The sequence below is a fragment of the Salminus brasiliensis genome, chromosome 20 (assembly GCF_030463535.1).
Source record: "Salminus brasiliensis chromosome 20, fSalBra1.hap2, whole genome shotgun sequence".
Taxonomy (NCBI): domain Eukaryota; kingdom Metazoa; phylum Chordata; class Actinopteri; order Characiformes; family Bryconidae; genus Salminus; species Salminus brasiliensis.
In genome coordinates, this window is record NC_132897.1 from 3036647 (window position 1) to 3061395 (window position 24749).

The 24749-nt window shown below is 44.7% G+C and overlaps 1 protein-coding gene across 2 annotated transcripts in view; it reads right to left on the reverse strand.

Annotated features, from left to right (window-relative positions):
* Positions 1-1503: 1503 nt before the first annotated feature.
* sema4c (sema domain, immunoglobulin domain (Ig), transmembrane domain (TM) and short cytoplasmic domain, (semaphorin) 4C) overlaps positions 1504-24749 on the reverse strand; it is a 97464-nt gene continuing 74218 nt past the window's right edge. For both annotated transcript variants that reach the window (XM_072665046.1, XM_072665047.1), the window contains exons 6-16: positions 20970-21066; positions 20554-20673; positions 19393-19544; positions 18827-19002; positions 17551-17695; positions 15181-15394; positions 7467-7582; positions 6109-6266; positions 3778-3866; positions 2815-3077; positions 1504-2593 (exon numbers count right to left, since the gene is read on the reverse strand). In XM_072665046.1, coding sequence (XP_072521147.1) covers positions 1922-2593; positions 2815-3077; positions 3778-3866; positions 6109-6266; positions 7467-7582; positions 15181-15394; positions 17551-17695; positions 18827-19002; positions 19393-19544; positions 20554-20673; positions 20970-21066 — 2202 coding nt within the window. In that variant the 3' untranslated portion in view covers positions 1504-1921. The remainder of the gene's footprint in view (positions 2594-2814; positions 3078-3777; positions 3867-6108; positions 6267-7466; positions 7583-15180; positions 15395-17550; positions 17696-18826; positions 19003-19392; positions 19545-20553; positions 20674-20969; positions 21067-24749) is intronic.

Sequence of the window (24749 nt, forward strand, 5' to 3'; positions counted from 1 at the left end):
TGACCAAGCTTGTTGATCAGCATGACCAAACTGGTTGACCAGCATGACTATCATGACCAAGTTTGTTGACCATCATGACCAAGAATGACCATCATGACCAAACTGGTTGACCCTCATGACCATCATGACCAAGTTTGTTGACCAAGAATGACCATCATGACCAAGCTTGTTGATCATCATGACCAAACTTGTTGACCAGCAGGACCATCATGACCAAGCTGGTTGACCATCATGACCAAGTTTGTTGACCAGCACGACCAATCTTGTTGCCCATCATGACCATCATAACCAAGTTTGCTGACCTTCATGACCATTATGACCAATGTAGCTGACCAGCTAGACCAAACTGGTCAACCTACTTGACCAAACAAAATGAACCAGTCAACCAGTACGACCAGCTTCATGACCAGCTTCGACTATCTGAAACCAACACACACACAGACAGACACACACACACACACACACACTCTTCACACTCGTTTCCCTAAACACTTACCATTGTCTGTAAATATCTGCCAGCCTCCCCCTCTGATTGGTCACTGCTGTGTCAATCCACGCGGCCGTTGCCTTCTCAAGCATCCAATCGGACGTCTCCTTTTCTGCCTCGCGGACGCGCCCATCAGCGCCAGGTTTGGTTTCCAGTACATTTAAAGCGATTCATGCTGAACAGGCAGTGTGTGTTTTCAGAAAAGTCCACCACCCACGGTTTTATCCACTGGGCCTCGCTTTGCTGGAGGTTTCCACGTTTCACTTGGCGCGTTGTCCTCGCATCCCCAGCCAAACACAGACACACACACACACACTCTCTCTCACACACACACACACTCACTCACTCACTCACACACACACTCACTCACTCACTCACACTATAATGCACTTGTTGAAACATCCAGTACAGTCATGATATACAGTTTCCTCCCCAGGCTGTTCCGCCCTTAGTCTTTCGATGCAGTGGGTGTGAAATCAAGGTCCGGTTTGGGGACAGTGAGCAACGAGCCGTTCTCTTTTTACATTCCGACTCAAAACCAACCGAAAGAAACCCGAAAATGGATCCGCCGGAGACAAAAAAACAAAAAAAGAGAAAAATCGAAGAGTAAAAGTATTTAAATTACAAACAACATCACAATATATTAGTGCTTTTGAGTCTCAAGACATTCGGAGAGAAAAAGACAACATGAGGAAGAAGTCCTAAACCGGGCCGTGCAAAAGGTCCGGTAGATCCTCCAGCGTTAGCGTCTGTCCGCTCCTACCTTCTTGCACAGCTCCCTTCATATCGTTTCGCAGCCCTCGCTTCGTTTTCACACTTTCTCCTCCGAGAGAAAAGCATGATTGTCGTCTAGCGCAAAGTGATTCTGATTTGTCCCCACGAGTTCCCATGAGTTGGGAGATGGGTTTTTCTCACGCCCTCCTCTCCAGAAGTGAACCAGTGGTCCCGTCGCCTGGTGGAACCAGAAAAGCTGTGTACCCCCACCCCACCCCGCCCCCACCCCGCCCGCCCCGAACGCCAAACAACAAAGCCCATGTATCCTGTTAGGTGGCCTGGAAGCTGCGTCAGGCTCCGCTGTCCAGTCGCCGAGCTGTACCGCCGAGTGGCTTCCTCCGCCTGGGTCGGACGCGGACCTGCCGTCACGTCAGGATTAAAATTCAATGATACAGAGCCGGGAAGCTTGTGTGCCGGAGCAACTAACTAGCGCCGAGAAGGTCAACTAAAAAACTATATCCTGGACAAGTGGTCCGCAGAGAGAGAGAGACATAGAGAAAGAGAGAGAGAGAGAGAGAGAGAGAGAGAGAGAGCAAGAATGGGTGGAATGGAGAGAGCGAGAGAGAGCGAGAGAACAAGAGAAGACAGAGAAAGATCAAAGATGGTTCTCCATGGAGGAGGGAGGTAGGCGAGGTTGTTTTAGGGCCACCTTGCGACCTTTTACACGCTGGACTCTTCGGGGTTGGCGTCCGGCAGCACGTTCCTTTGCTGCAGGGTCCTCCTAAGTTCCTCTTTAAAGGGGCTGGAGTACTCGTTCTCTCGGCCGCTCAAGCCCAAACCTCCACCTCCACCTCCACCCACTCCTCCTCCTACTCCTCCACGGCCTCCGCCGATTCCTCCGTTGCCCTCCGGCCTCTCCTCCCCAGCCGTGCTCAGGTTGAGCCGGACGTAGCCGTTGGAGGTGGACCCGCGGATGTTGGTGAGGCTCAGCCGGCTGGGAGAGTGCAGGGGCTGGCCCGGGATGGCGCTGGGCGAAGACGAGCTGGCTGTAGGACACATGGCGTGACCCGGCACGATCTTCAGAGAGCCGTCCGAGTAGTAGTAGTTAGCGCCGGTCTCCCAGAAGCGGTCCTCGTCGTTGGCCATCTTGCTGGGCACGAAGGTGGGCGGCTCCTTGGGCAGCGTGATGGGGTACACCAGGGTGCTCTCCAGAGGCTTCATCTCGGCCCCTTTGCCCAGAGCCAGCTTCAGCCTCCTGCGCAGGTAGAGGGCGACGATCAGCAGCAGCAGGCAGGCGGCGCCAAGAGTGATCACCAAAACCCAGAAAAGGCCCATGCTGGCGTCCGGAGCTCGGGCTTCCATGAAGACTGGCGCGCTGGCCACCACCGCCACCTGGAAGGAGGACAATTGGATTAGGGTGGAGCTGCAAAACGTGCATTGAAGATATATCATCAAACGCACGTTTGAGAGCTGTTCCATGGTTTCCGTGGTTACCATGCGGATAGCAAAAAATGCATTTGTGGGCGGAGCCTAATAGTTCACAGGAAATGTAACTCTAAAAATCATCTATCTTTCTTCCCAGAACTTCAGAGAACCTCATTATCAATGCAGACCTGGTAGCGCTCTGTCTGGAACTTCACCCCTTGCTCTTCGGAGAAGCAGACGTAGCGTCCAGCCTGGAGGGCTCCGGCCTGCGGGACCACGAGGGCACGGAGGGCCCGATCAAAGCGAGGCCCCGCAGACTCCTCATCAGCAGACAGGGTCAGCTCCCGGTCATTCAGGACCCAGGACGGCTGAGCCAGATTGGACACGAGCTGGCACGGCAGGACCAGGTCCGACCCCACGACTACAGTCACGTTCCGCAACCTGGAATGTTCTGGAAACGGAGGAGAGATGTGTTTCAGTACAACAACAGTATAATTCAGTACAATTGGACAAAAGTATTGGGACACCTGCTCATTCACTGTTTCTTCTGAAATTAAGAGTATTAAAAAGAGATGCTCCTGCTTTTGTTGGAGTAACTGTCTCTAATGTCCAGGGAAAAAGGCTTTCTACTAGATTTTGAAGGAGCATTGCTGTGAGGATTTGATTGCATCCATCGACAAGAGCATTAGTGAGGTCAGGATGTTGGTTGATGATCACCAAAGTTCATGCCCAACTCCCCAACTCATCCCAACACAGAAGTACTGGATGGAGCATCACCACCATCATTTCAGAGAACGCAGTTCTTCCACTGCTCTACAGCTCAATGCTGGGGGGCTTTACACCCCCCTCTAGCCCACGCCTGGCTTGAGGCAGCATGGTCCAATAGGTTCATGATTGGCAGTACTTCTCTACAGAGACTAGACAAGCTGTGTGTGTATGTGTGCATTTGCACATCTGTGTCAGCAATGGGTGCAACTTAAAGTAGCTGAATACATATAGTAGGAGGGGTGTCCACAAACATTTGGACATATTGTGTGTGTATATATGACAATACTAATATTCTCAAACTTTAAGTATCCAGTGCATTATATTGGGCATTCACAGGGGCAATGACAGTTCAGTGTGGCCACCAGGGGGCAGTAGGAGCTCACCAGGGCTGGGGATGGAGACGGGCTTTTCAAATTTGGCTTTGGCTTTAAACCTGTCCAGCATGAGGTCCTGAGTGAGTGTGGACATGGACCTGCGGGGGGAGATACAGATACTGATGAGGTGTCAAAAACACACACACACACACACACACACACACACACACACACACCGATGACCACAGTGACAGCAGTTAAATCATAGACAAGGCTGGCGTAGAGAAGAGGAGCATGATGATGAAATGATGAAGAGAAGATCAAAGAAGAGAGGGAGAAGGAAAAGTGAGGAGAAGAGGAGTGGGATGTATTCATGCAATATAGAGGGTGGTAAGGGCCAGACGATCAGAGAAATAAGAGAGAAGGAGAGACGAGAAAGAGAGAAGGGAAGAGGAAAGAGAAGAGATGAGGCGAGAAACAGGAGAAGAGAATAAATCTGAAGATTTATTAATTCGGAGAAAAGAGGAGCAAAGAGGAGGAGAGAGGAAAAGACAGGAGGAGAAAATAGAGGAGGAAAGAGTAGAAGTAGGGAAGAAAGGAAAAGAGGAGAAGAGAAGAAGAGAAGGGGGAGAAGGGTGGAGAAGAGAAGAGTGGAGAAAAGAGAGGAGAAGAGAAGAGAAGAGAAGAGAGGAGAAGAGAGGAGAAGAGAGGAGAGAAAAGAGGAGAAGAGAAGAGAGGAGATGAGAGGAGAAGAGAAGAGAGGAGAAGAGAAGATGGGAGAGGAGGAGAGAAGAGAGGAGAAGAGAAGAGAAGAGAGGAGAAGAGAAGAGAGGAGAAGAGAAGATGGGAGAGGAGGAGAGAAGAGAAGAGAAGAGGGGAGAGGAGGAGAGAAGAGAAGAGAAGATGGGAGAGGAGGAGAGAAGAGAAGAGAAGAGAAGATGGGAGAGGAGGAGAGAAGAGAAGAGAAGATGGGAGAGGAGGAGAGAAGAGAGGAGAAGAGAAGAGAAGAGAGGAGAAGAGAAGAGAGGAGAAGAGAAGATCGGAGAGGAGGAGAGAAGAGAAGAGAAGAGGGGAGAGGAGGAGAGAAGAGAGGAGAAGAGAAGAGAAGAGAAGAGAAGATGGGAGAGGAGGAGAGAAGAGAAGAGAAGATGGGAGAGGAGGAGAGAAGAGAGGAGAAGAGAAGAGAGGAGATGAGAGGAGAAGAGAGGAGAAGAGAGGAGAAGAGAAGAGAGGAGAAGAGAAGATGGGAGAGGAGGAGAGAAGAGAAGAGAGAAGATGAGAGAGGAGGAGAGAAGAGAAGAGAAGATGGGAGAGGAGGAGAGAAGAGAAGAGAAGATGGGAGAGGAGGAGAGAAGAGAGGAGAAGAGAAGAGAAGAGAGGAGAAGAGAAGAGAGGAGAAGAGAAGATGGGAGAGGAGGAGAGAAGAGAAGAGATGAGGGGAGAGGAGGAGAGAAGAGAGGAGAAGAGAAGAGAAGAGAAGAGAAGATGGGAGAGGAGGAGAGAAGAGAAGAGAAGAGAAGATGGGAGAGGAGGAGAGAAGAGAGGAGAAGAGAAGAGAGGAGATGAGAGGAGAAGAGAGGAAAAGAGAAGAGAAGAGAAGAGAGGAGAAGAGAGGAGAAGAGAGGAGAAGAGAAGATGGGAGAGGAGGAGAGAAGAGAAGAGAGAAGATGAGAGGAGAGGAGAAGAGAGGAGGAGAGGAGAAGAGAAGAAAAGAGAGGAGATGAGAAGATGGGAGAGGAGGAGAAGAGAAGAGAAGAGAAGGGAGGAGAGGAGATGAGAGGAGAGGAGATGAGAGGAGAAGAGAGGAGATGAGAGGAGAGGAGAAGAGAAGAGAAGGGAGGAGATGAGAGGAGAAGAGAAGAGAAGGGAGGAGATGAGAGGAGAGGAGAAGAGAGGAGGAGAGGAGAAGAGAAGAGAAGAGAGGAGATGAGAGGAGAGGAGAAGAGAGGAGAGAAGATGAGAGGAGAAGAGAAGAAAATAGAAGAATAGAAGTAGAGAGGAGATGAGAGGAAAGGAGACGATAATAAATCCAAAGAAATTAGAAGAAAAGAAGAGAAAAGGGAGGAGAAGAGTAAAGAGGAAAAGAGAATGAAAGAATAAAACTAAAGAGATCAGGAGGACAGAAGAGAAGAGAAGAGAGAAAAGAGAATCAACCAAAGAGAAAAAAGGGAGTAATAAGAAGAAAAGAGACGAGACACTGAGAGGAGACCGGAGAGAAAGGAGGAGAAGAGTGAAGGACAGAATGAGGAGAGGAGGCGTGTAGATTAGGAGGGAAGCAGAGATGAAGAGAAAGAAGGAGAAAAAGCTGTACAAGTACGGAGGGTCATAGAGGCCAGGTGGCGATAGTGTGAGTGATAGAACCAGTGGAGAGAAAGTGTGTGTGTGTGTGTGTGTATGTACCCGCGATGGAGGTCGATGCGAACACAGGCGCGTCCCTCGCTGTCCCAGGCACAGTATGGATCTCTGGACAGCAGGCAGTCCGGCTGGGACTGATACCGACTACAGTTAGCCAAGGGCAGTTGCAGAACCTCCGACCGAGAGCCTATATATAAATACTTCTACAGAGAGAGAGAGAGAGAGAGAGGGAGAGAAATAATGCTCAGAAGAGGAAATAATGGGATGATCATTTTCGGCTCTAAACACAATCTGCTTTTCCGCTGCCGGTTCCACTTTCAGCAAAGCTGGTTAGCGACGACAGGCCGACACAGCAGAGCCTGATGAGATTGGATAAGGATCAGAGAGTCAGAGGCATTAAAGTGTCAGTGTGTGTGGAGTGTGTGTGGAGTGTGTGTGTGTGTAAATGTGGGTCTAAACAATAGCTAATCTGTGCGAGCACCTGTATGAGTGTGAGTGTGTGTGATGGACGGTCACTAGCGCTGTCGTTACACTGCTAACATACTGTGATTGTGGGGCCCTTGTAGTGGACTGAAGGGCTCTCATCCCCTTTGTATTAAACAAGCTTCCATATACACTAAATGGACAAAAGTATTGGGACACATGCTTATTCACTGTGTCTTCTGAAATCAAGGGTATTAAAAAAAGAGTGTCTCTACTGTCTCTACTTTTTTTTTTAGAGTGAGGTCAGGATGTGAGACGATCAGCACCCCACCTCGTCATCCCCAAAAGTACTGGATGGAGCACCATCATCTTTCCAGAGAACTCCAGAGAGGTTCTTCCACGGGCTTTATACCGCATCTAGCCCAAGCCTGGCATTAGGCAGCTGTGGCATTAGCAGCTATGGGTGCCACTTAAAGTAGCTAAAGAATGCATATATTAGAAGGGCTGTCCACAAACATTTGGACAAATGTAGTGTAGGGTGGGGTTTTCTGTGGTATGAGCTCTTTATAAAAATGCATGCTGGACTCAGGGGTGGTGTATCAGTATGGATGGGTGCAAATATCGGGCTGATATCAGCAGAAAATCCGGGGTGGAATATCAGAGGTGTTGGGGGGGGGGGGGGGGGGGTGAATCCGATCCGATCAGATCCGATAACGGATCTATCCTGAAACAGCACACACACACTCTCACTGCTGCTAGCTGTGTGTGTGTGTGTGTGCTTTCACTGGGGTAGTCGTCAAGTGTTTGACTAACTGCAGCATCATCAGACGCTTGTCTTACACTGTTACCCGAATATCCAGAGAAGCACTGTGATTGGTCAGGACGATCAGAGCTGGCCGATGTTATAATAACAAATAACAGATTGTGTAGCTTGTGTGTGTGTGTGTCGCTGTGTATCTCTATCTGAGTGTGTGTGTTACCTTGCTGTGTGAAATGGTCAGGCTGTCCACTGGCTGCGGCAAATCAAACAGCTGGATCTCCTCGATCACATAAGCTTCTGACCCCAGGATGACCACACGCTGCAGCCAGCCGTCCGCTACAAGATAAACGACAGAGGCGGTGTATATGAGGTTACGAGCACAACAGAGGTCAGATAGAAGACATGGATCCAGGAGGGAACCTAAACATGGAGTCAGAGAGGAGAAGCTGAAGGTGAAGAAGAGGAAAGTGGAGGAGAGATGAAGTGAAAGTGGAGAGGAAAAGAGATGAGAGAGAGGAGGAGAAGAGAAGAAAGGAGAGGAGGAGAGAGAGAGGAGGAGAGAGGAGTAGAGGAGAGGAGAGGAGAGAGAAGAGGAGATAAGAGAGTAAATAGTAGAGAGCGGAGAGAGAGGAGTAGAAAAGAGAAGAGAGAGAGGAGGAGAGAGAGGAGAGAGAGAGGAGTAGAGAGAGAGGAGTAGAGAGAGGAGAGATAGAGGAGGAGAGAGAGAGGAGGAGAGAGAGAGGAGTAGAGAGAGGAGAGAGAGAGAGGAGTAGAGAGAGGAGAGATAGAGGAGGAGAGAGAGAGTAGAGGAGAAAGAAGGAGGATAGAGGAGGATAGAAGAGGAGAGAGAGATGAGGAGAGAGAGAGGAGTAGAGAGAGGAGAGATAGAGGAGGAGAGAGAGAGGAGAGAGAGAGGAGAGAGAGAGGAGGAGAGAGGAGTAGAGGAGAGGAGAGGTAAGAGAAGAGGAGATAAGAGAGTAAATAGTAGAGAGCGGAGAGAGAGGAGTAGAAAAGAGAAGAGAGAGGAGGAGAGAGGAGTAGAGAGAGGAGAGAGAGAGGAGTAGAGAGAGAGGAGTAGAGAGAGGAGAGATAGAGGAGGAGAGAGAGAGGAGGAGAGAGAGGAGTAGAGAGAGGAGAGATAGAGGAGGAGAGAGAGAGGAGGAGAGAGAGGAGTAGAGAGAGGAGAGATAGAGGAGGAGAGAGAGAGGAGGAGAGAGAGAAAGAGGATAGAGGAGGAGAGAGAGAGGAGGAGAAAGAAGGAGGATAGAGGAGGAGAGAGAGATGAGGAGAGAGAGAGGAGTAGAGAGAGGAGAGATAGAGGAGGAGAGAGAGAGGAGGAGAGATAGAGGAGGAGAGAGAGAGGAGGAGAGAGAGAGGAGGAGAGATAGAGGAGGAGAGAGTGAGTAGAGGAGAGGAGAAGAGAGGAGAGAGAGGAGGAGAGAGAGAGGAGAGAGAGAGGAGAGAGAGAGGAGGAGAGAGAGAGGAGGAGAGAGAGGAGGAGAGAGAGGACAGAAGGTCCATTAGTGGAACATCAGTGTCGGCTGTAGCTCCGTCACTGAGTACAAGGTTACACACATTCACTCCTGCTCAATTACATCAGACCCAGCTGGTACTGAGACCAAACGCCTGTGTGTGTGTGTGTGTGTGTGTGTGTGAGTGTGTGTGTGTGTGTGTGTATATGTGTACCTGTAATAATATATCCCATATATAAAATGTACACACTTCAATCAGCACTGTGTCCCCAATACAAATGTGACTTACTGGTGAATAAAGGTCACACACACACACACACACACACACACACACACACAGCACAGATCCCTCTCTCTGCTTCAGGTGCTCCCTCCTCATTCAATGGGTAATCAACCATCCAGTCCAATTGGCAGTATGTCTCTGTGTCTGTGTGTGTGTGTGTCTCTCTCTCTGTGTGTGTGTGTGTCTCTGTGTGTGTGTGTGTGTGTGTGTGTGTGTGTGTGTCTACTGGCAGCGCTGTATGAGGAGCTCTAAAGCACAGCAGTCTAGAAGAGAAGGAGAGAAAGAGACAGAAGAATGAGAATGCGTCAGAGTGAGAGAGAGAGAGAGCAAAAGAGAGAGAGCGAGAGAGAGCAAAAGAGAGAGAGAGAGCGAGAAAGAGAGAGGGCAAAAGAGAGAGAGCGAGAGAGAGAGAGAGAGAGAGAGCAAAAGAGAGAGAGAGAGCGAGAGAGAGAGCGAGAGAGAGAGCGAGAGAGAGTGAGAGAGAGAGCGCAAAAGAGAGAGAGAGCGAGAGAGAGAGCGAGCAAAAGAGAGAGAGAGAGCGAGAGCAAAAGAGAGAGAGAGTGATAGAGCGAGCAAAAGAGAGAGAGAGAGAGGGCGAGAGAGAGCAAAAGAGAGAGAGAGAGAGAGAGTGCAGGAGTGAGGAAAAAAAGGAGAGGGCAGCAGGGCAGAGCGTGTCAGACTCAATGCCAGTGGAGAGAGAGAGAGAGAGAGAGAGAGAGAGAGAGAGAGAGAGAGAGAGAGAGAGGTAGTGTTAGACTCAATCTCAGTGAAAATAGAGCGAGAGGCTGCATGAGAGACAAACTCAATCTCAGTGGAGAGAAACGAGGGAGGTAGAGTGTTAATGCCAGTGGAGAGAGAGAGAGAGAGAGAGAGAGAGAGAGAGAGAGAGAGGAGGTGAAGTGAGAGAGAGAGAGAGAGAGAGAGAGAGAGAGAGAGAGAGAGAGAGAGAGAGAGAGAGGAGGTGAAGTGAGAGAGAGAGAGGGAGAGAGAGAGAGAGAGAGAGAGAGAGAGAGGAGGTGAAGTGAGAGAGAGAAAGAGAGAGAGAGAGAGAGGGAGGAGATAAAGTGAGAGAGAGAGAGTGAGAGAGAGAGAGAGAGAGAATGAGGGAGGAGATAAAGTGAGAGAGAGAGAGAGAGAGAGAGAGAGAGGAGGTGAAGTGAGAGAGAGAGAGAGAGAGAGAGAGAGAGAATGAGGGAGGAGATAAAGTGAGAGAGAGAGAGAGAGAGAGAGAGAGAGAGGAGGTGAAGTGAGAGAGAGAGAGAGAGAGAGAGAGAGAGAGAGAGGGAGGAGATAAAGTGAGAGAGAGAGAGTGAGAGAGAGAGAGAGAGAGAGAGAGAGGGACTGTCAGACTGCCAGCGGAGAGTGAGATAAGAGAGAGGTAGAGTGTACCAGACTCAATCTCAAAGACCGAGAACGAAAGAGTAAGAGAGTGAGCGCGAGAGCATGCGAGAATGTCAGACTCAATCTCAGTGGAGAGAGAGTGAGAGGACGAGAGAGGAGAGAAACAAAGAGAAGAAAAGCGAGGGAGACAGATGGAGACAGATAGAGAGAGAGAGAGAGAGAGAGAGAGGTAGAGAGAGAGGTAGAGAGAGTGTCAGGGACTCAATATCAGTCATGCTGAGCTAGTCCAACTGAGCTGAATGCTAAAGTGAAAATGCTTTATTCACAGTCAGGTACGGGTGGCCCTGGCAGAGTGTGTGTGTGTGTTTGTGTGTTTGTGTGTGTGTGTGTGTGTGTGTGTGTGTGTCCAACATGCATGGTTAGAGCCAAAAGTGTGATCAGCCCCAGAGCATCAGAGAGGTGGCTCTGATGGTTCAAACAAACAAAAAAAAAGTTTGTGGACACCCCTTCTAATAAATGCATTCAGCTACTTTAAGCACTGCTGACACAAATGTGCAAATGCACACACACAGCTTGTCTAGTCTCTGTAGTAGAGAAGTACTGCCAATAGAATAGGACTGTCTGGAGCTGTTAAGCATGAACCTATAGGTACCATGTCAGCTAATCCCAGGCGTGGGCTATAGAGGGGCATTAGCTTTATTACTTTATTAATTATTGTCTTCAAAAGTACTGATTTTTAAAGTGTCCAGCACTTTTTTTGTTGCTATGGAAACTATCTGCATTCCCATAAAGCAAAGCATCCATCAATCCATCCAAGCAGGAAAACACTGCAATAAGCCCAGGTTACACGACGTCTCCCTACACTGCTTACAAATTCATCCATACCTCTCCACCCGCTCGTTCTGTGTAACTCATTCATCCTGGTGTCTGTTCCTATGCAACGATATTTCCAGGGAAACGGATCCCCGGCTGTAGAATCGGCCCTCCAATTTTGGGGGAGGATTGGCTTTCAAATGCAAGGTTTCCATCAGCATTTTTTCTAGTCAATCGAACAACTGCTGAATGGGAAAAGGCAGAATTTACAGCCCTGCTCCTTCAAGCGTAGAGCCTCCACCCACGCCCCGGCACTGAATCTGAACAGCTCCCGGTGACTGGCTGGCTGGCATCACTCCCTTCGTCCCTCTACCTATCCATCATTTTTCGTATCCATCCATTCCTTCATTCCACCTCATCAATGGCCATCAATCGATCAATTCTTCCTCTACATCCAACCATTCGTTCTTGTATCCATACCTCCACCCATCTATTTATACATCTTCCTGACTCTTCATTCTTTATATTCATTCATCTTAATATAAATCCACCCATCTTTATATCCATCCACCCATCTTTATATCCATCCACCCATCCATCTTTATATCCAGCCATCCATCCATCCATCTTTATATCCATCCATCCATCCATATTTATATCCACTCATCCATCTTTATATCCATCCACCCATCTTTATATCCATCCATTCATCCATCTTTATATCCATCCACCCATCCATCTTTATATCCAGCCATCCATCTTTATATCCATCCATCCATCTTTATATCCATCCATCCATCCATATTTATATCCACCCATCCATCTTTATATCCATCCACCCATCTTTATATCCATCCACCCATCCATCTTTATATCCAGCCATCCATCTTTATATCCATCCATCCATCTTTATATCCATCCACCCATCCATCTTTATATCCAGCCATCCATCTTTATATCCATCCACCCATCTTTATATCCATCCATCCATATTTATATCCACTCATCCATCTTTATATCCATCCATCCATATATCCACCCATTCATCTTTATATCCATCCATCCATATTTATATCCACTCATCCATCTTTATATCCATCCATCCATCTTTATATCCACCCATCCATCTTTATATCCATCCACCCATCTTTATATCCATCCATTCATCCATCTTTATATCCATCCACCCATCTTTATATCCATCCATCCATATTTATATCCACTCATCCATCTTTATATCCATCCATCCATCTTTATATCCACCCATCCATCTTTATATCCATCCATCCATCCATCTTTATATCCATCCATCCATCCATCTTTATATCTACCCATCCATCTTTATATCCATCCACCCATCCATCCATCCATCTTTATATCCATCTTTATATTCATCTATCCATCCATCTTTAAATCCACTCATCCATCTTTATATCCACCCATCCATCTTTATATCCATCCATCCATCCATCCATCTTTATATCCACCCATCCATCTTTATATCCATCCACCCATCCATCTTTATATCCATCCATCCATCCATCCATCTTTATATCCACCCATCCATCTTTATATCCATCCATCCATCCATCCATCTTTATATCCATCCATCCATCCATATTTATATCCACTCATCCATCTTTATATCCATCCACCCATCTTTATATCCATCCATTCATCCATCTTTATATCCATCCACCCATCCATCTTTATATCCAGCCATCCATCTTTATATCCATCCATCCATCTTTATATCCATCCATCCATCCATATTTATATCCACCCATCCATCTTTATATCCATCCACCCATCTTTATATCCATCCACCCATCCATCTTTATATCCAGCCATCCATCTTTATATCCATCCATCCATCTTTATATCCATCCACCCATCCATCTTTATATCCAGCCATCCATCTTTATATCCATCCACCCATCTTTATATCCATCCATCCATATTTATATCCACTCATCCATCTTTATATCCATCCATCCATATATCCACCCATTCATCTTTATATCCATCCATCCATATTTATATCCACTCATCCATCTTTATATCCATCCATCCATCTTTATATCCACCCATCCATCTTTATATCCATCCACCCATCTTTATATCCATCCATTCATCCATCTTTATATCCATCCACCCATCTTTATATCCATCCATCCATATTTATATCCACTCATCCATCTTTATATCCATCCATCCATCTTTATATCCACCCATCCATCTTTATATCCATCCATCCATCCATCTTTATATCCATCCATCCATCCATCTTTATATCTACCCATCCATCTTTATATCCATCCACCCATCCATCCATCCATCTTTATATCCATCTTTATATTCATCTATCCATCCATCTTTAAATCCACTCATCCATCTTTATATCCACCCATCCATCTTTATATCCATCCATCCATCCATCCATCTTTATATCCACCCATCCATCTTTATATCCATCCACCCATCCATCTTTATATCCATCCATCCATCCATCCATCTTTATATCCACCCATCCATCTTTATATCCATCCATCCATCCATCCATCTTTATATCCACCCATCCATCTTTATATCCATCCACCCATCCATCCATCCATCTTTATATTCATCTATCCATCCATCTTTATATCCACCTTTATATCCATCCATTCATCTTTATATCCATTCATCCACCCATGCATCTTTATATCCATTCATCCATCCACCCATCTTTATATCCACCCATCCATCTTTATATCCATCCATCAATCCATCCATCCACCCATCTTTATATCCATCCATCCATATTTATATCCACCCATTCATCTTTATATCCATCCATCCATATTTATATCCACTCATCCATCTTTATATCCATCCATCCATCTTTATATCCACCCATCCATCTTTATATCCATCCACCCATCTTTATATCCATCCATTCATCCATCTTTATATCCATCCACCCATCTTTATATCCATCCATCCATATTTATATCCACTCATCCATCTTTATATCCATCCATCCATCTTTATATCCACCCATCCATCTTTATATCCATCCATCCATCTTTATATCCATCCATCCATCTTTATATCCATCCATCCATCCATCTTTATATCCATTCATCCATCCATCTTTATATCTACCCATCCATCTTTATATCCATCCACCCATCCATCCATCCATCTTTATATCCATCTTTATATTCATCTATCCATCCATCTTTAAATCCACTCATCCATCTTTATATCCACCCATCCATCTTTATATCCACCCATCCATCTTTATATCCACCCATCCATCTTTATATCCATCCATCCATCCATCCATCCATCTTTATATCCACCCATCCATCTTTATATCCATCCACCCATCCATCCATCCATCTTTATATCCATCCATCCATCTTTATATCTACCCATCCATCTTTATATCCATCCACCCATCCATCTTTATATCCATCCATCCATCCATCTTTATATCCATCTTTATATTCATCTATCCATCCATCTTTATATCCACCCATCCATCTTTATATCCATCCATCCATCCATCCATCTTTATATCCACCCATCCATCTTTATATCCATCCACCCATCCATCTTTATATCCACCCATCCATCTTTATATCCATCCACCCATCCATCCATCTTTTTATCCACCCATCCATCTTTATATCCATCCACCCATCCATCCATCCATCTTTATATTCATCTATCCATCCATCTTTATATCCACCTTTATATCCATCCATTCATCTTTATATCCATTCATCCACCCATCCATCTTTATATCCACCCATGCATCTTTATATCCATTCATCCATCCATCCATCTTTATATCCACCCATTCATCTTTATATCCATCCACCCATCTTTATATCCACCCATCCATCTTTATATCCATCCATCAATCCATCCATCCACCCACACATCCATCTTTATATCCATCCATCCATCCATCCATCCATCCATCCATCTTTATATGTGTTCATCTGAACATCCACCCATCCATCAATGCGTACCTGTTCCGATGAAGATCATGCTGTAGGCTCTCTGGTCCAGGGCGTTCACTCTGTCCACAGCCAGCCGAGTGAAGTTAATTCCCTTGGTGAGCAGCAGGGGGTGTGACTCTGCCCTCAGCTCCATCAGAGGGTGCTTCTTAGCAAAGTTCAGCGTGGCGTCGGGCAGCTGCAGCGAGCTGTTATAGCCATTCTCCCGGTCAAAGTTCGTGATGCACTGGAGGACAAAGAATTAAAAAGGGGACAGAGAAAGAAGAGAAGAGGGAGACAGGAGGCAGCAGAGGAAGAGATTCGTTATCCAGTTAAACAGAGTCCTGAACTCTGTAATACAACACTGTGTAATCAGATCTTATCGGACAGCGGAATAGAAGATCTGAGGATTTGTTTAGAAGCCCTGTGTGTTGATAAGTGAACAGTTCCCATCCTCCTTACATTAAAGGGCCCATAGGATTTGCCTGACCTTTTAATATCCACTTCTAATGCCTGTAGCACAGTTAATCAGGCCATTTTGGAGGGCTGTGCCTTTAAGGCTGATGTGTGTAAATGAGATTTTTGTTTTTTTTGGATTGGCTGTCCTGTATTAAGCTTTGTTCAAAAAGTAAACAGACTGTTAGGCTCAGCTTGAACTCCTGAAACTACTGAAATATTGAAATATTGTTATATACTATATTGTAATATAGTCACACATATACCTATATACATTATATATATCTCTAAACTCTCAAAAACCTTCATACCTTTTAATGGAAGTCATTGTAAAAAGATAGTAGTCCCTATATTTATGTATGTATATATATATATATATATATATCAGCCATAACATTAGCACCCCTTGTGCCGCCACAACAGATCTGACCATTCGAGGGATGCACTCCACAAGACCTCTGAAGGTGTCCTGTGCTATCTGGCACCAGGACTATACTTCTAATGCCTGTGTGAGTTTATGCACCACAAACAGCTGTAGCACAGTTAATCAGGCCATTTTTGGGGGGGCTGTACCTTTAAGGCTGATGTGTGTAAATGAGCTTTTTGTTTTTTTTGGATTGGCTGTCCTGTATTAAGCCTTGTTCAAAAAGTAAACAGACTGTTAGGCTCAGCCTGAACTCCTGAAACTACTGAAAATATTGAATTTTATTAAATTAAATTATTATTAATTTTTTGTATTTTATTTGTAACATATTAAGTAATGAGAGCAATATCACTCATTATATCATTAACAATAGTAAATAAATGGAATTTTAACTGATCGTCCCATTTGTATCGGTCCACTTTTCATGACAATTAAACAGGGTATAGAGGACAGCTGGCTTTTTAAAAATCTTGAAAATATTAAAAATAATGACAAATATTGAAATATTGTTATATACTAGATCGTAATATAGTCACACATATACCTATATACATTATATATATCTCTAAACTTTCAAAAACCTTCATACCTTTTAATGGAAGTCATTGTAAAAAGATAGTAGTCCCTATATTTATATAAATTGTGCCTCCACAACAGATCTGACCATTCGAGGGATGAACTCCACAAGACCTCTGAAGGTGTCCTGTGCCTTTAAGGCTGATGTGTGTAAATGAGCTTTTTGTTTTTTTGGATTGGCTGTCCTGTATTAAGCCTTGTTCAAAAAGTAAACAGACTGTTAGGCTCAGCCTGAACTCCTCAGGGATGTTAAAATGCATGAGCTCTAATCTGTTTATTTTCCGGGAACAGCACACGGTTTAATGCGTGATCCCAAATCATAAAGTTTGTAAACACACATTTGCTGTACTTCCTGTAGCTATCCAACATCCAATCTGATTGTTTATGTTGCGGCAAACAAGAACAAAACAGACTGAACTTAAATCAGACTGAAACTTTTTTATTGCATATTTTTATTTTCCTGCCAGAGCCAGTAGGGGGCGCTAGCACTTTCAAAAGATATATATATATATATATAGTAGAGTAAAACAAGCTGTATATGGAAACGAGCTATATCCATATATACTACCCACTCCTTTACATACACCGATCAGCCATAACATTAACACCACCCGCCCAATATTGAGTATGCCCCCTTTGTGCCGCCACAACAGATCAGATCACCATTCGAGGCATGGACCCCGCAAGACCTCTGAAAGTGTCCTGTGGTATCTGGCACCAAGACTTACGTTAGCGGCAGATCTTTTAAGCCCTGTAAGTTGTGAGGCGGGGCCTCCATGAGCATCAATAATTGTATCAATAACTTTTTATTAATCAATTTAATCAACTAAATTAATCAATCTGAATAAAGTTAAGATTCTTCTCAAACGGTTTAATTTCACTGGATGAAATATGAAACTGGCTGAAGATTTTTGGCTGAAAGTGCTGAGTCATGATTTGGCTCTTACCGCTCCAGGACGGGGCCTAGGCACGGTGCCCATGTATTGCCCCCATCTCTGAGATGACTCACGGTACTCCTTATACGGGCCCTCGAACACGCTCTTCACCTCCGCTATCTGGTACTGGCACACGGCAGACACGTCCACGTCCCCCCTGACAGAGCGAGAGAGAGAGAGAGAGACAGAGAGATATTTAATTTTGTAAATATTTCTTATTAATTTTTTTTATTTTATTTGTAACTCACTCATAATATCATTAACAATAGTAATTAAATGGGATTTTAATTGATGTATTATTGGACTGTTTCTATCGGTCCACTTTTATATATATATATATAAATAAAAGGTATATGTACACACCGACCAGCCATAACATTAGCACCCCTTGTGCCGCCACAACAGATCTGACCATTCGAGGGATGCACTCCACAAGACCTCTTGTCCTGTGCTATGGTGTCCTGTGCTATCTGGCACCAAGACTAATGTCGGTCCCTGCAGATCCTTTAAGTCATCTAATCGGCACCAACCAGCCATAACATTAAGACCACCAGCATAATATTATGCAGGTCCCCCTTGTGCCGCCACAAGAGACATGACAGCGAGTCTTTGGTCCCCAAGACCCTTTCCCTGGTTCTCTGGTTGTCCTTTCTTGAAGCTTTTTTGGGTCAATACTGACCACTGCATACCAGGGGGAAAGCCCCAGAAGACCTGCCTGATGTTTTGGAGACGTCTGATGACCCAGTCATTGTCTAGAACATCACCGTTTGGTTCTTAAGTGTCTCAGATTCCTACGCTTGACCATTGTTCCTGCTTTTACACCTTCCACAACTTCTCCTGTCACTGGTGCTAATGTTAGGGCTGATCAGAGTATGTGAAAGCACTGCTGAACTGCACTGAGAGAGAGACACTGAAACAGAGAGAGAGAGAGAAAGAGAGAGAGAGAGAGGGAGAGAGAGTGTGTGTGTGTGTGTAAATGACTGGGCCATTGCGGGCTGCTGAATTACAGTATGAGAGTGTCATTGTGATCATAATTACACATCAACCTTTCCTACAGTGGGGAGGTGGGCGCGGCTGGGTGTTTGGCACTGTCACACACTTATAAATACTGAGGACAGAGTGACTTTCACAACTACATCAGCGAGAGAGCAGCGCGAGAGGCTAGGGGAGAGAGTGGAGAGGTGGACAGAGGCTGAGGGAGGGAGGGAGGGAGGAAGAATCTAGCAGAGAATCCAGCGTAGATCTCTCAGCAGAAGTGGGCGTGGCCTGTGCTGACGCAGTGTCTCACCATTGGGCGTGAAAAAGCCCGTAGAACGTGGTGCTCCTCCAATCAGCTGCGGGCAGAGTGAAGACGGCCCGCAGGTTATTGAAGGTAATGTGGCGCTCCGGGATGGAGCAGACCAGCCGAGCTTTCTGGAACGTTGTCCACTTCTTCTGCAGGGTCCGCGTCCCGCCCAGGTCACCCTGACGGAGAACACGTAGGAGACACCTTATTAACACATGGGACGCAGCGGCACCGCAGTGCTGAGAATGACCCACCACCCAAATACTGCAGTCTGCTCTGTCTGCTCTGTGGTGGTCAGTCCTGTAGGGTCCTGAGCATTGATGAAGACACAGGAGGACTAGATGGGACTGACACAGAGACCCACACAGTGCTGCATTATGGGAAGTTGAGCTGATGGAATGGGCAGAGTTCATTCCAAAGCAGGGGTGGTCATAATGTTTTGATATGACTGTGTATATTTATATGTATATATAACATATTATGTGTAGGACTTAACACCATGAAAAAGTGTGTATGTGTGTTTGTGTGTGTGTGTGTGTGTGTGTGTGTGTGTGTGTGTGTGTGTTCACCTTGCACACTCGTGCCACGCGGGCTACAGTTAGGTCTCCATCACAGTCCAGCTCCACTGCTCTCTCACTGAAGAAAAAATAAATCTTATCGTCGTCTCCCTCCCGGCTGTTCCTGCTCTCTCTCACCAGCGCAGAACCCACAAAGTTCGGTTCTAAAAGCAGAAGAGAAAAAAACGAAACCCAAGATGAAGCAGAACGAAGAACACTGAAGTGAATCATGGTTCATTACTGAAACACAGACACTGAATCAGTGAATTAAGGTTCATTACTGAAACACAGACAGTGAATCAATGAATCAGGGTTCATTACTGAAACGCAGCCAGTGAATCGGTGAATCAGGGTTCATTACTGAATGACATTAAGTGAATCAGGGTTCATTACTGAAACACAGACAGTGAATCGGTGAATCAGGGTTCATTACTGACACAGCCAGTGAATCAGTGAATCAATGTAAATACTGAAACACAGATAGTGAATCAAGATTCAATACTACATTAACACATTAAGTGAATCTGTGGATCAAGGTTTCTTACTGCAATCAGTGAATCAAGATTCAATACTGAAACACAGACAATGAATCAGTGAATCAAGATTCAATACTGAAACACAGACAATGAATCAGTGACTCAAGATTCAATACTGAAACACAGACAGTGAATCAGTGAATCAAGATTCAATACTGAAACACAGACAGTGAATCAGTGACTCAAGATTCAATACTGAAACACAGACAGTGAATCAGTGAATCAAGATTCAATACTGAAACACAGACAGTGAATCAGTGAATCAAGATTCAATACTGAAACACAGACAGTGAATCAGGGTTCGTACTGAGTTAGGGTCATTACTGAAACAGAGACAGTGAATCAATGAATCACGTGAATCACTCTGGTTTGCTGACTGTGAGATTGAGTGCTGCTGATGTGCTGCGATCCTTTACGTCTGTGCTTCAGTGTTTGGGTCGGGTCCATGTTTCATACTGACCAGTACCGGTCCAGCCAAATTGGGTCGGGCCTCAAACTTGCGGGTATTGGTAGGGTTCGGGTTTCACTTTCATGCTTATTCAGACACAGTCACTCCTTTGTGTGTGTGTATGTATCACACATGTGTCTGTTCACCTTTAACACTAGGTGGAGGCCAAAAGTGCGTGTGTGTGTGTACCGTTGAGCCAGGCTTGTAGATATTCGCTCTTCATGCTGTAGTGCTGCTGACCGAGATTGCGCAGGATGACCGGCTCCGTGCCCAGGAAGTTATTCAGGGTGGCAGAGTACAGCTCCTTATCTGCAGCACAGAGGAGAGGTTAGAACACACACACACTCGCACACACACACACACACACACACTCACACACTCACACACTCACACACACACACACACACACACACACACACACACACACACGCATACACACAGCCTCAAATAAAAGATACATCATACAGAACTCTCATACACTCTCTCAGGCATGTGTGTTATGAGATAACATAAATAAATAACACACACACACACACACACACTGTTAGAACTGCATGGCTAGACTTGTGCAAGACATGGGATCCAAACATACACACACGACTCACCCACAATGAGACCAGTGTGTCCCTTGGCAGGGTCATAGGGGCATTTTCCCTTCCCGTCCTCCAGGTCGGCGCTGTTCAGGGTGAAATGATCGGAATTCTGACAGACAGAGAACAACTGAATTAGTACCATACTTTCACTATAGTACAGTTTCAGCTCTTTAATTGAGTTAGATTGGGATACAGTACCATACTTTCACTATAGTACAGTTTCAGCTCTTTAATTGAGTTAGATTGAGATACAGTACCATACTTTTACTATAGTACAGTTTCAGCTCTTTAATTGAGTTAGATTGAGATACAGTACCATACTTTCACTATAGTACAGTTTCAGCTCTTTTAATTGAGTTAGATTGGGATACAGTACCATACTTTCACTATAGTACAGTTTCAGCTCTTTAATTGTGTTAGATTGGGATACAGTACCATACTTTCACTATAGTACAGTTTCAGCTCTTTAATTGAGTTAGATTGGGATACAGTACCATACTTTCACTATAGTACAGTTTCAGCTCTTTAATTGAGTTAGATTGAGATACAGTACCATACTTTCACTATAGTACAGTTTCAGCTCTTTAATTGAGTTAGATTGGGATACAGTACCATACTTTCACTATAGTACAGTTTCAGCTCTTTAATTGAGTTAGATTGGGATACAGTACCATACTTTCACTATAGTACAGTTTCAGCTCTTTAATTGAGTTAGATTGAGATACAGTACCATACTTTCACTATAGTACAGTTTCAGCTCTTTAATTGAGTTAGATTGGGATACAGTACCATACTTTCACTATAGTACAGTTTCAGCTCTTTAATTGTGTTAGATTGGGATACAGTACCATACTTTCACTATAGTACAGTTTCAGCTCTTTAATTGAGTTAGATTGGGATACAGTACCATACTTTCACTATAGTACAGTTTCAGCTCTTTAATTGAGTTAGATTGAGATACAGTACCATACTTTCACTATAGTACAGTTTCAGCTCTTTAATTGAGTTAGATTGGGATACAGTACCATACTTTCACTATAGTACAGTTTCAGCTCTTTAATTGAGTTAGATTGGGATACAGTACCATACTTTCACTATAGTACAGTTTCAGCTCTTTAATTGAGTTAGATTGGGATACAGTACCATACTTTCACTATAGTACAGTTTCAGCTCTTTAATTGAGTTAGATTGAGATACAGTACCATACTTTCACTATAGTACAGTTTCAGCTCTTTAATTGAGTTAGATTGGGATACAGTACCATACTTTCACTATAGTACAGTTTCAGCTCTTTAATTGAGTTAGATTGGGATACAGTACCATACTTTCACTATAGTACAGTTTCAGCTCTTTAATTGAGTTAGATTGAGATACAGTACCATACTTTCACTATAGTACAGTTTCAGCTCTTTAATTGAGTTAGATTGGGATACAGTACCATACTTTCACTATAGTACAGTTTCAGCTCTTTAATTGTGTTAGATTGGGATACAGTACCATACTTTCACTATAGTACAGTTTCTGCTCTTTAATTGAGTTAGATTGGGATACAGTACCATACTTTCACTATAGTACAGTTTCAGCTCTTTTAATTGAGTTAGATTGAGATACAGTCCCATACTTTCACTATAGTACAGTTTCTGCTCTTTTAATTGAGTTAGATTGGGATACAGTACCATACTTTCACTATAGTACAGTTTCAGCTCTTTTAATTGAGTTAGATTGGGATACAGTACCGTACTTTCACTATAGTACATTTTCAGCTCTTTTAATTGAGTTAGATTGGGATACAGTACCATACTTTCACTATAGTACAGTTTCAGCTATTTAATTGAGTTACATTGGGATACAGTCCCGTACTTTCACTATAGTACAGTTTCCGTATGGGTACAGTATCACAGAATGTGTTCTGCATCACAGCCTAACTCAACTACTGTACTGTACTAAATTACACATTTCTAATGTCCTAATGAGTTAGTCATTTTTTACAGACTGTGAGTTCCAGCTTCTGAAAAGATTATGATGGCCTTTACCCACTCTGAAATACAGCTCCAGGTCATATTAAACCTGTATGACAGAAAAAAATACTTCCCTCCCCAAAGAGCTTTATTTTTATGTGCTGATTTTGATAGCTGGGTGTAAACTCTCAAGCTAATGACCCACTTTGGCTCTGTCCCAATCCCTGCCTCAAGCTCCAAGGCCTTCCTTAAAGTGCACACTTTTATATGACGCTGAAAGGAAAACAAAATACTGTGTACATCACGGCTTGCTTTCACGTTTAGCCACCATTCTGGGTTTGACCAGATAGCAAGTGTGTGTCTGCTACAGCTGTCCTGTGGATTCCGCACATGCCGTAGAACCCTAGACGGACCACAGGGCCGCTACAGCCAGAACTAGAGGCGTGCTGCAAATAAGAGTGTGAAAAACATCCAGCTGGAAGAACCGAAAGCCTTTCAGCTGCTATAAAAAGATCCTGCAAGCTGTGATTTCAAAAAGTCCTAAGTCCTATTTACTAAGTCCTGACTCCGTAGGGAGCCTACACTTAAGAGAGGAGAGCATCAAGTGCATCAATCTGAAATCTGAAATCAAGGGTATTAATAGAGAATCCCCCCAACCTCCCCCCAACCCGTGCTGCGGTGACAGTCCTCCACACTAATTGGAACATTGGCGTGAGGATTTGATTGCATTCAGCCATCACAAATCCAACAGATCAAGGTTGGGTGATGAGTTCTGGGTGTCCCCCAAAAAGGTCCAATGGTGTTGGATGGAGCTCCACCACTCCAGAGACGGCAGCGCCACTGCCTTCACAATAGAGGGGTGGCTACAGAGGGGTGGCTGGGGAGCTTTACACCCCTCTATAGGCCCTCATAATGATGGCTGCTGCAGGGCGTCCAATTCTATTGGTTATTTGGAGACCTCTTCAACATCAGTGTGACAAGTAGACAGACCAATAGGATGGCAACTTCAGCTTTTCGTGCTGAAATTTCATTGGCTGTCGATTGTGATTGTTGGTAATGGGGGGAACTCCCATACAGTGTCAGTGTAACCCTGGCCTTAAAGCACAGAAGCTAGTGTCCGAATACTTTTTTGAGCATACACTGTTACTCGGTGGGTCGAATATCTCTCTTTCTCTCTCTCTTTTTCTCTCTCTCGCCCTCTTTCGCTTCATTTACATTTAGAGTATAGTCGCTATCATCCCCAGTGTTTACTTTAATGTGTTTTTGACTGACAGACAAACACCAGCCTACCGACGAGCTCTTATTATTATTCTAAACTTCAATCCAGCTAGAGGCACACACACACACACACACACACACACACACACACACACGCAGACATATATGCATAAACACATACACAAAAACTCATAGCCACGGGCCACCAGCCTTGACTGCCCACCACAGCTGACCCTACTCCCCACCCATCCACTCCCACACACTGCTCAATCCGGCACTGCCTACCATGATCCGACTGCGCCCATCCTCACACCAGTGTTGCCGTTAGTTATACATTTGATCAAATGTTTATAATATAATAACTGTTTATTAAACTGTGCTATAGTATATCTACATATATATGGACAAAAGTATTGGGACACCTACTCATTCACTGCTTCTTATGAAATCAAGGGTGTTAAAAAGAGCTGATCCTGCTTTTGTTGGAGTAACTGTAATCTCTATTGTCCAGGGAAGAAGGCTCTCTACTAGATTTTGAAGTGAGCATTGCTGTGAGGATTTGATGGTGTTTAGCAACAATGAGTTAAGTCCATAACTCATCCCAAAAGTATTGGAT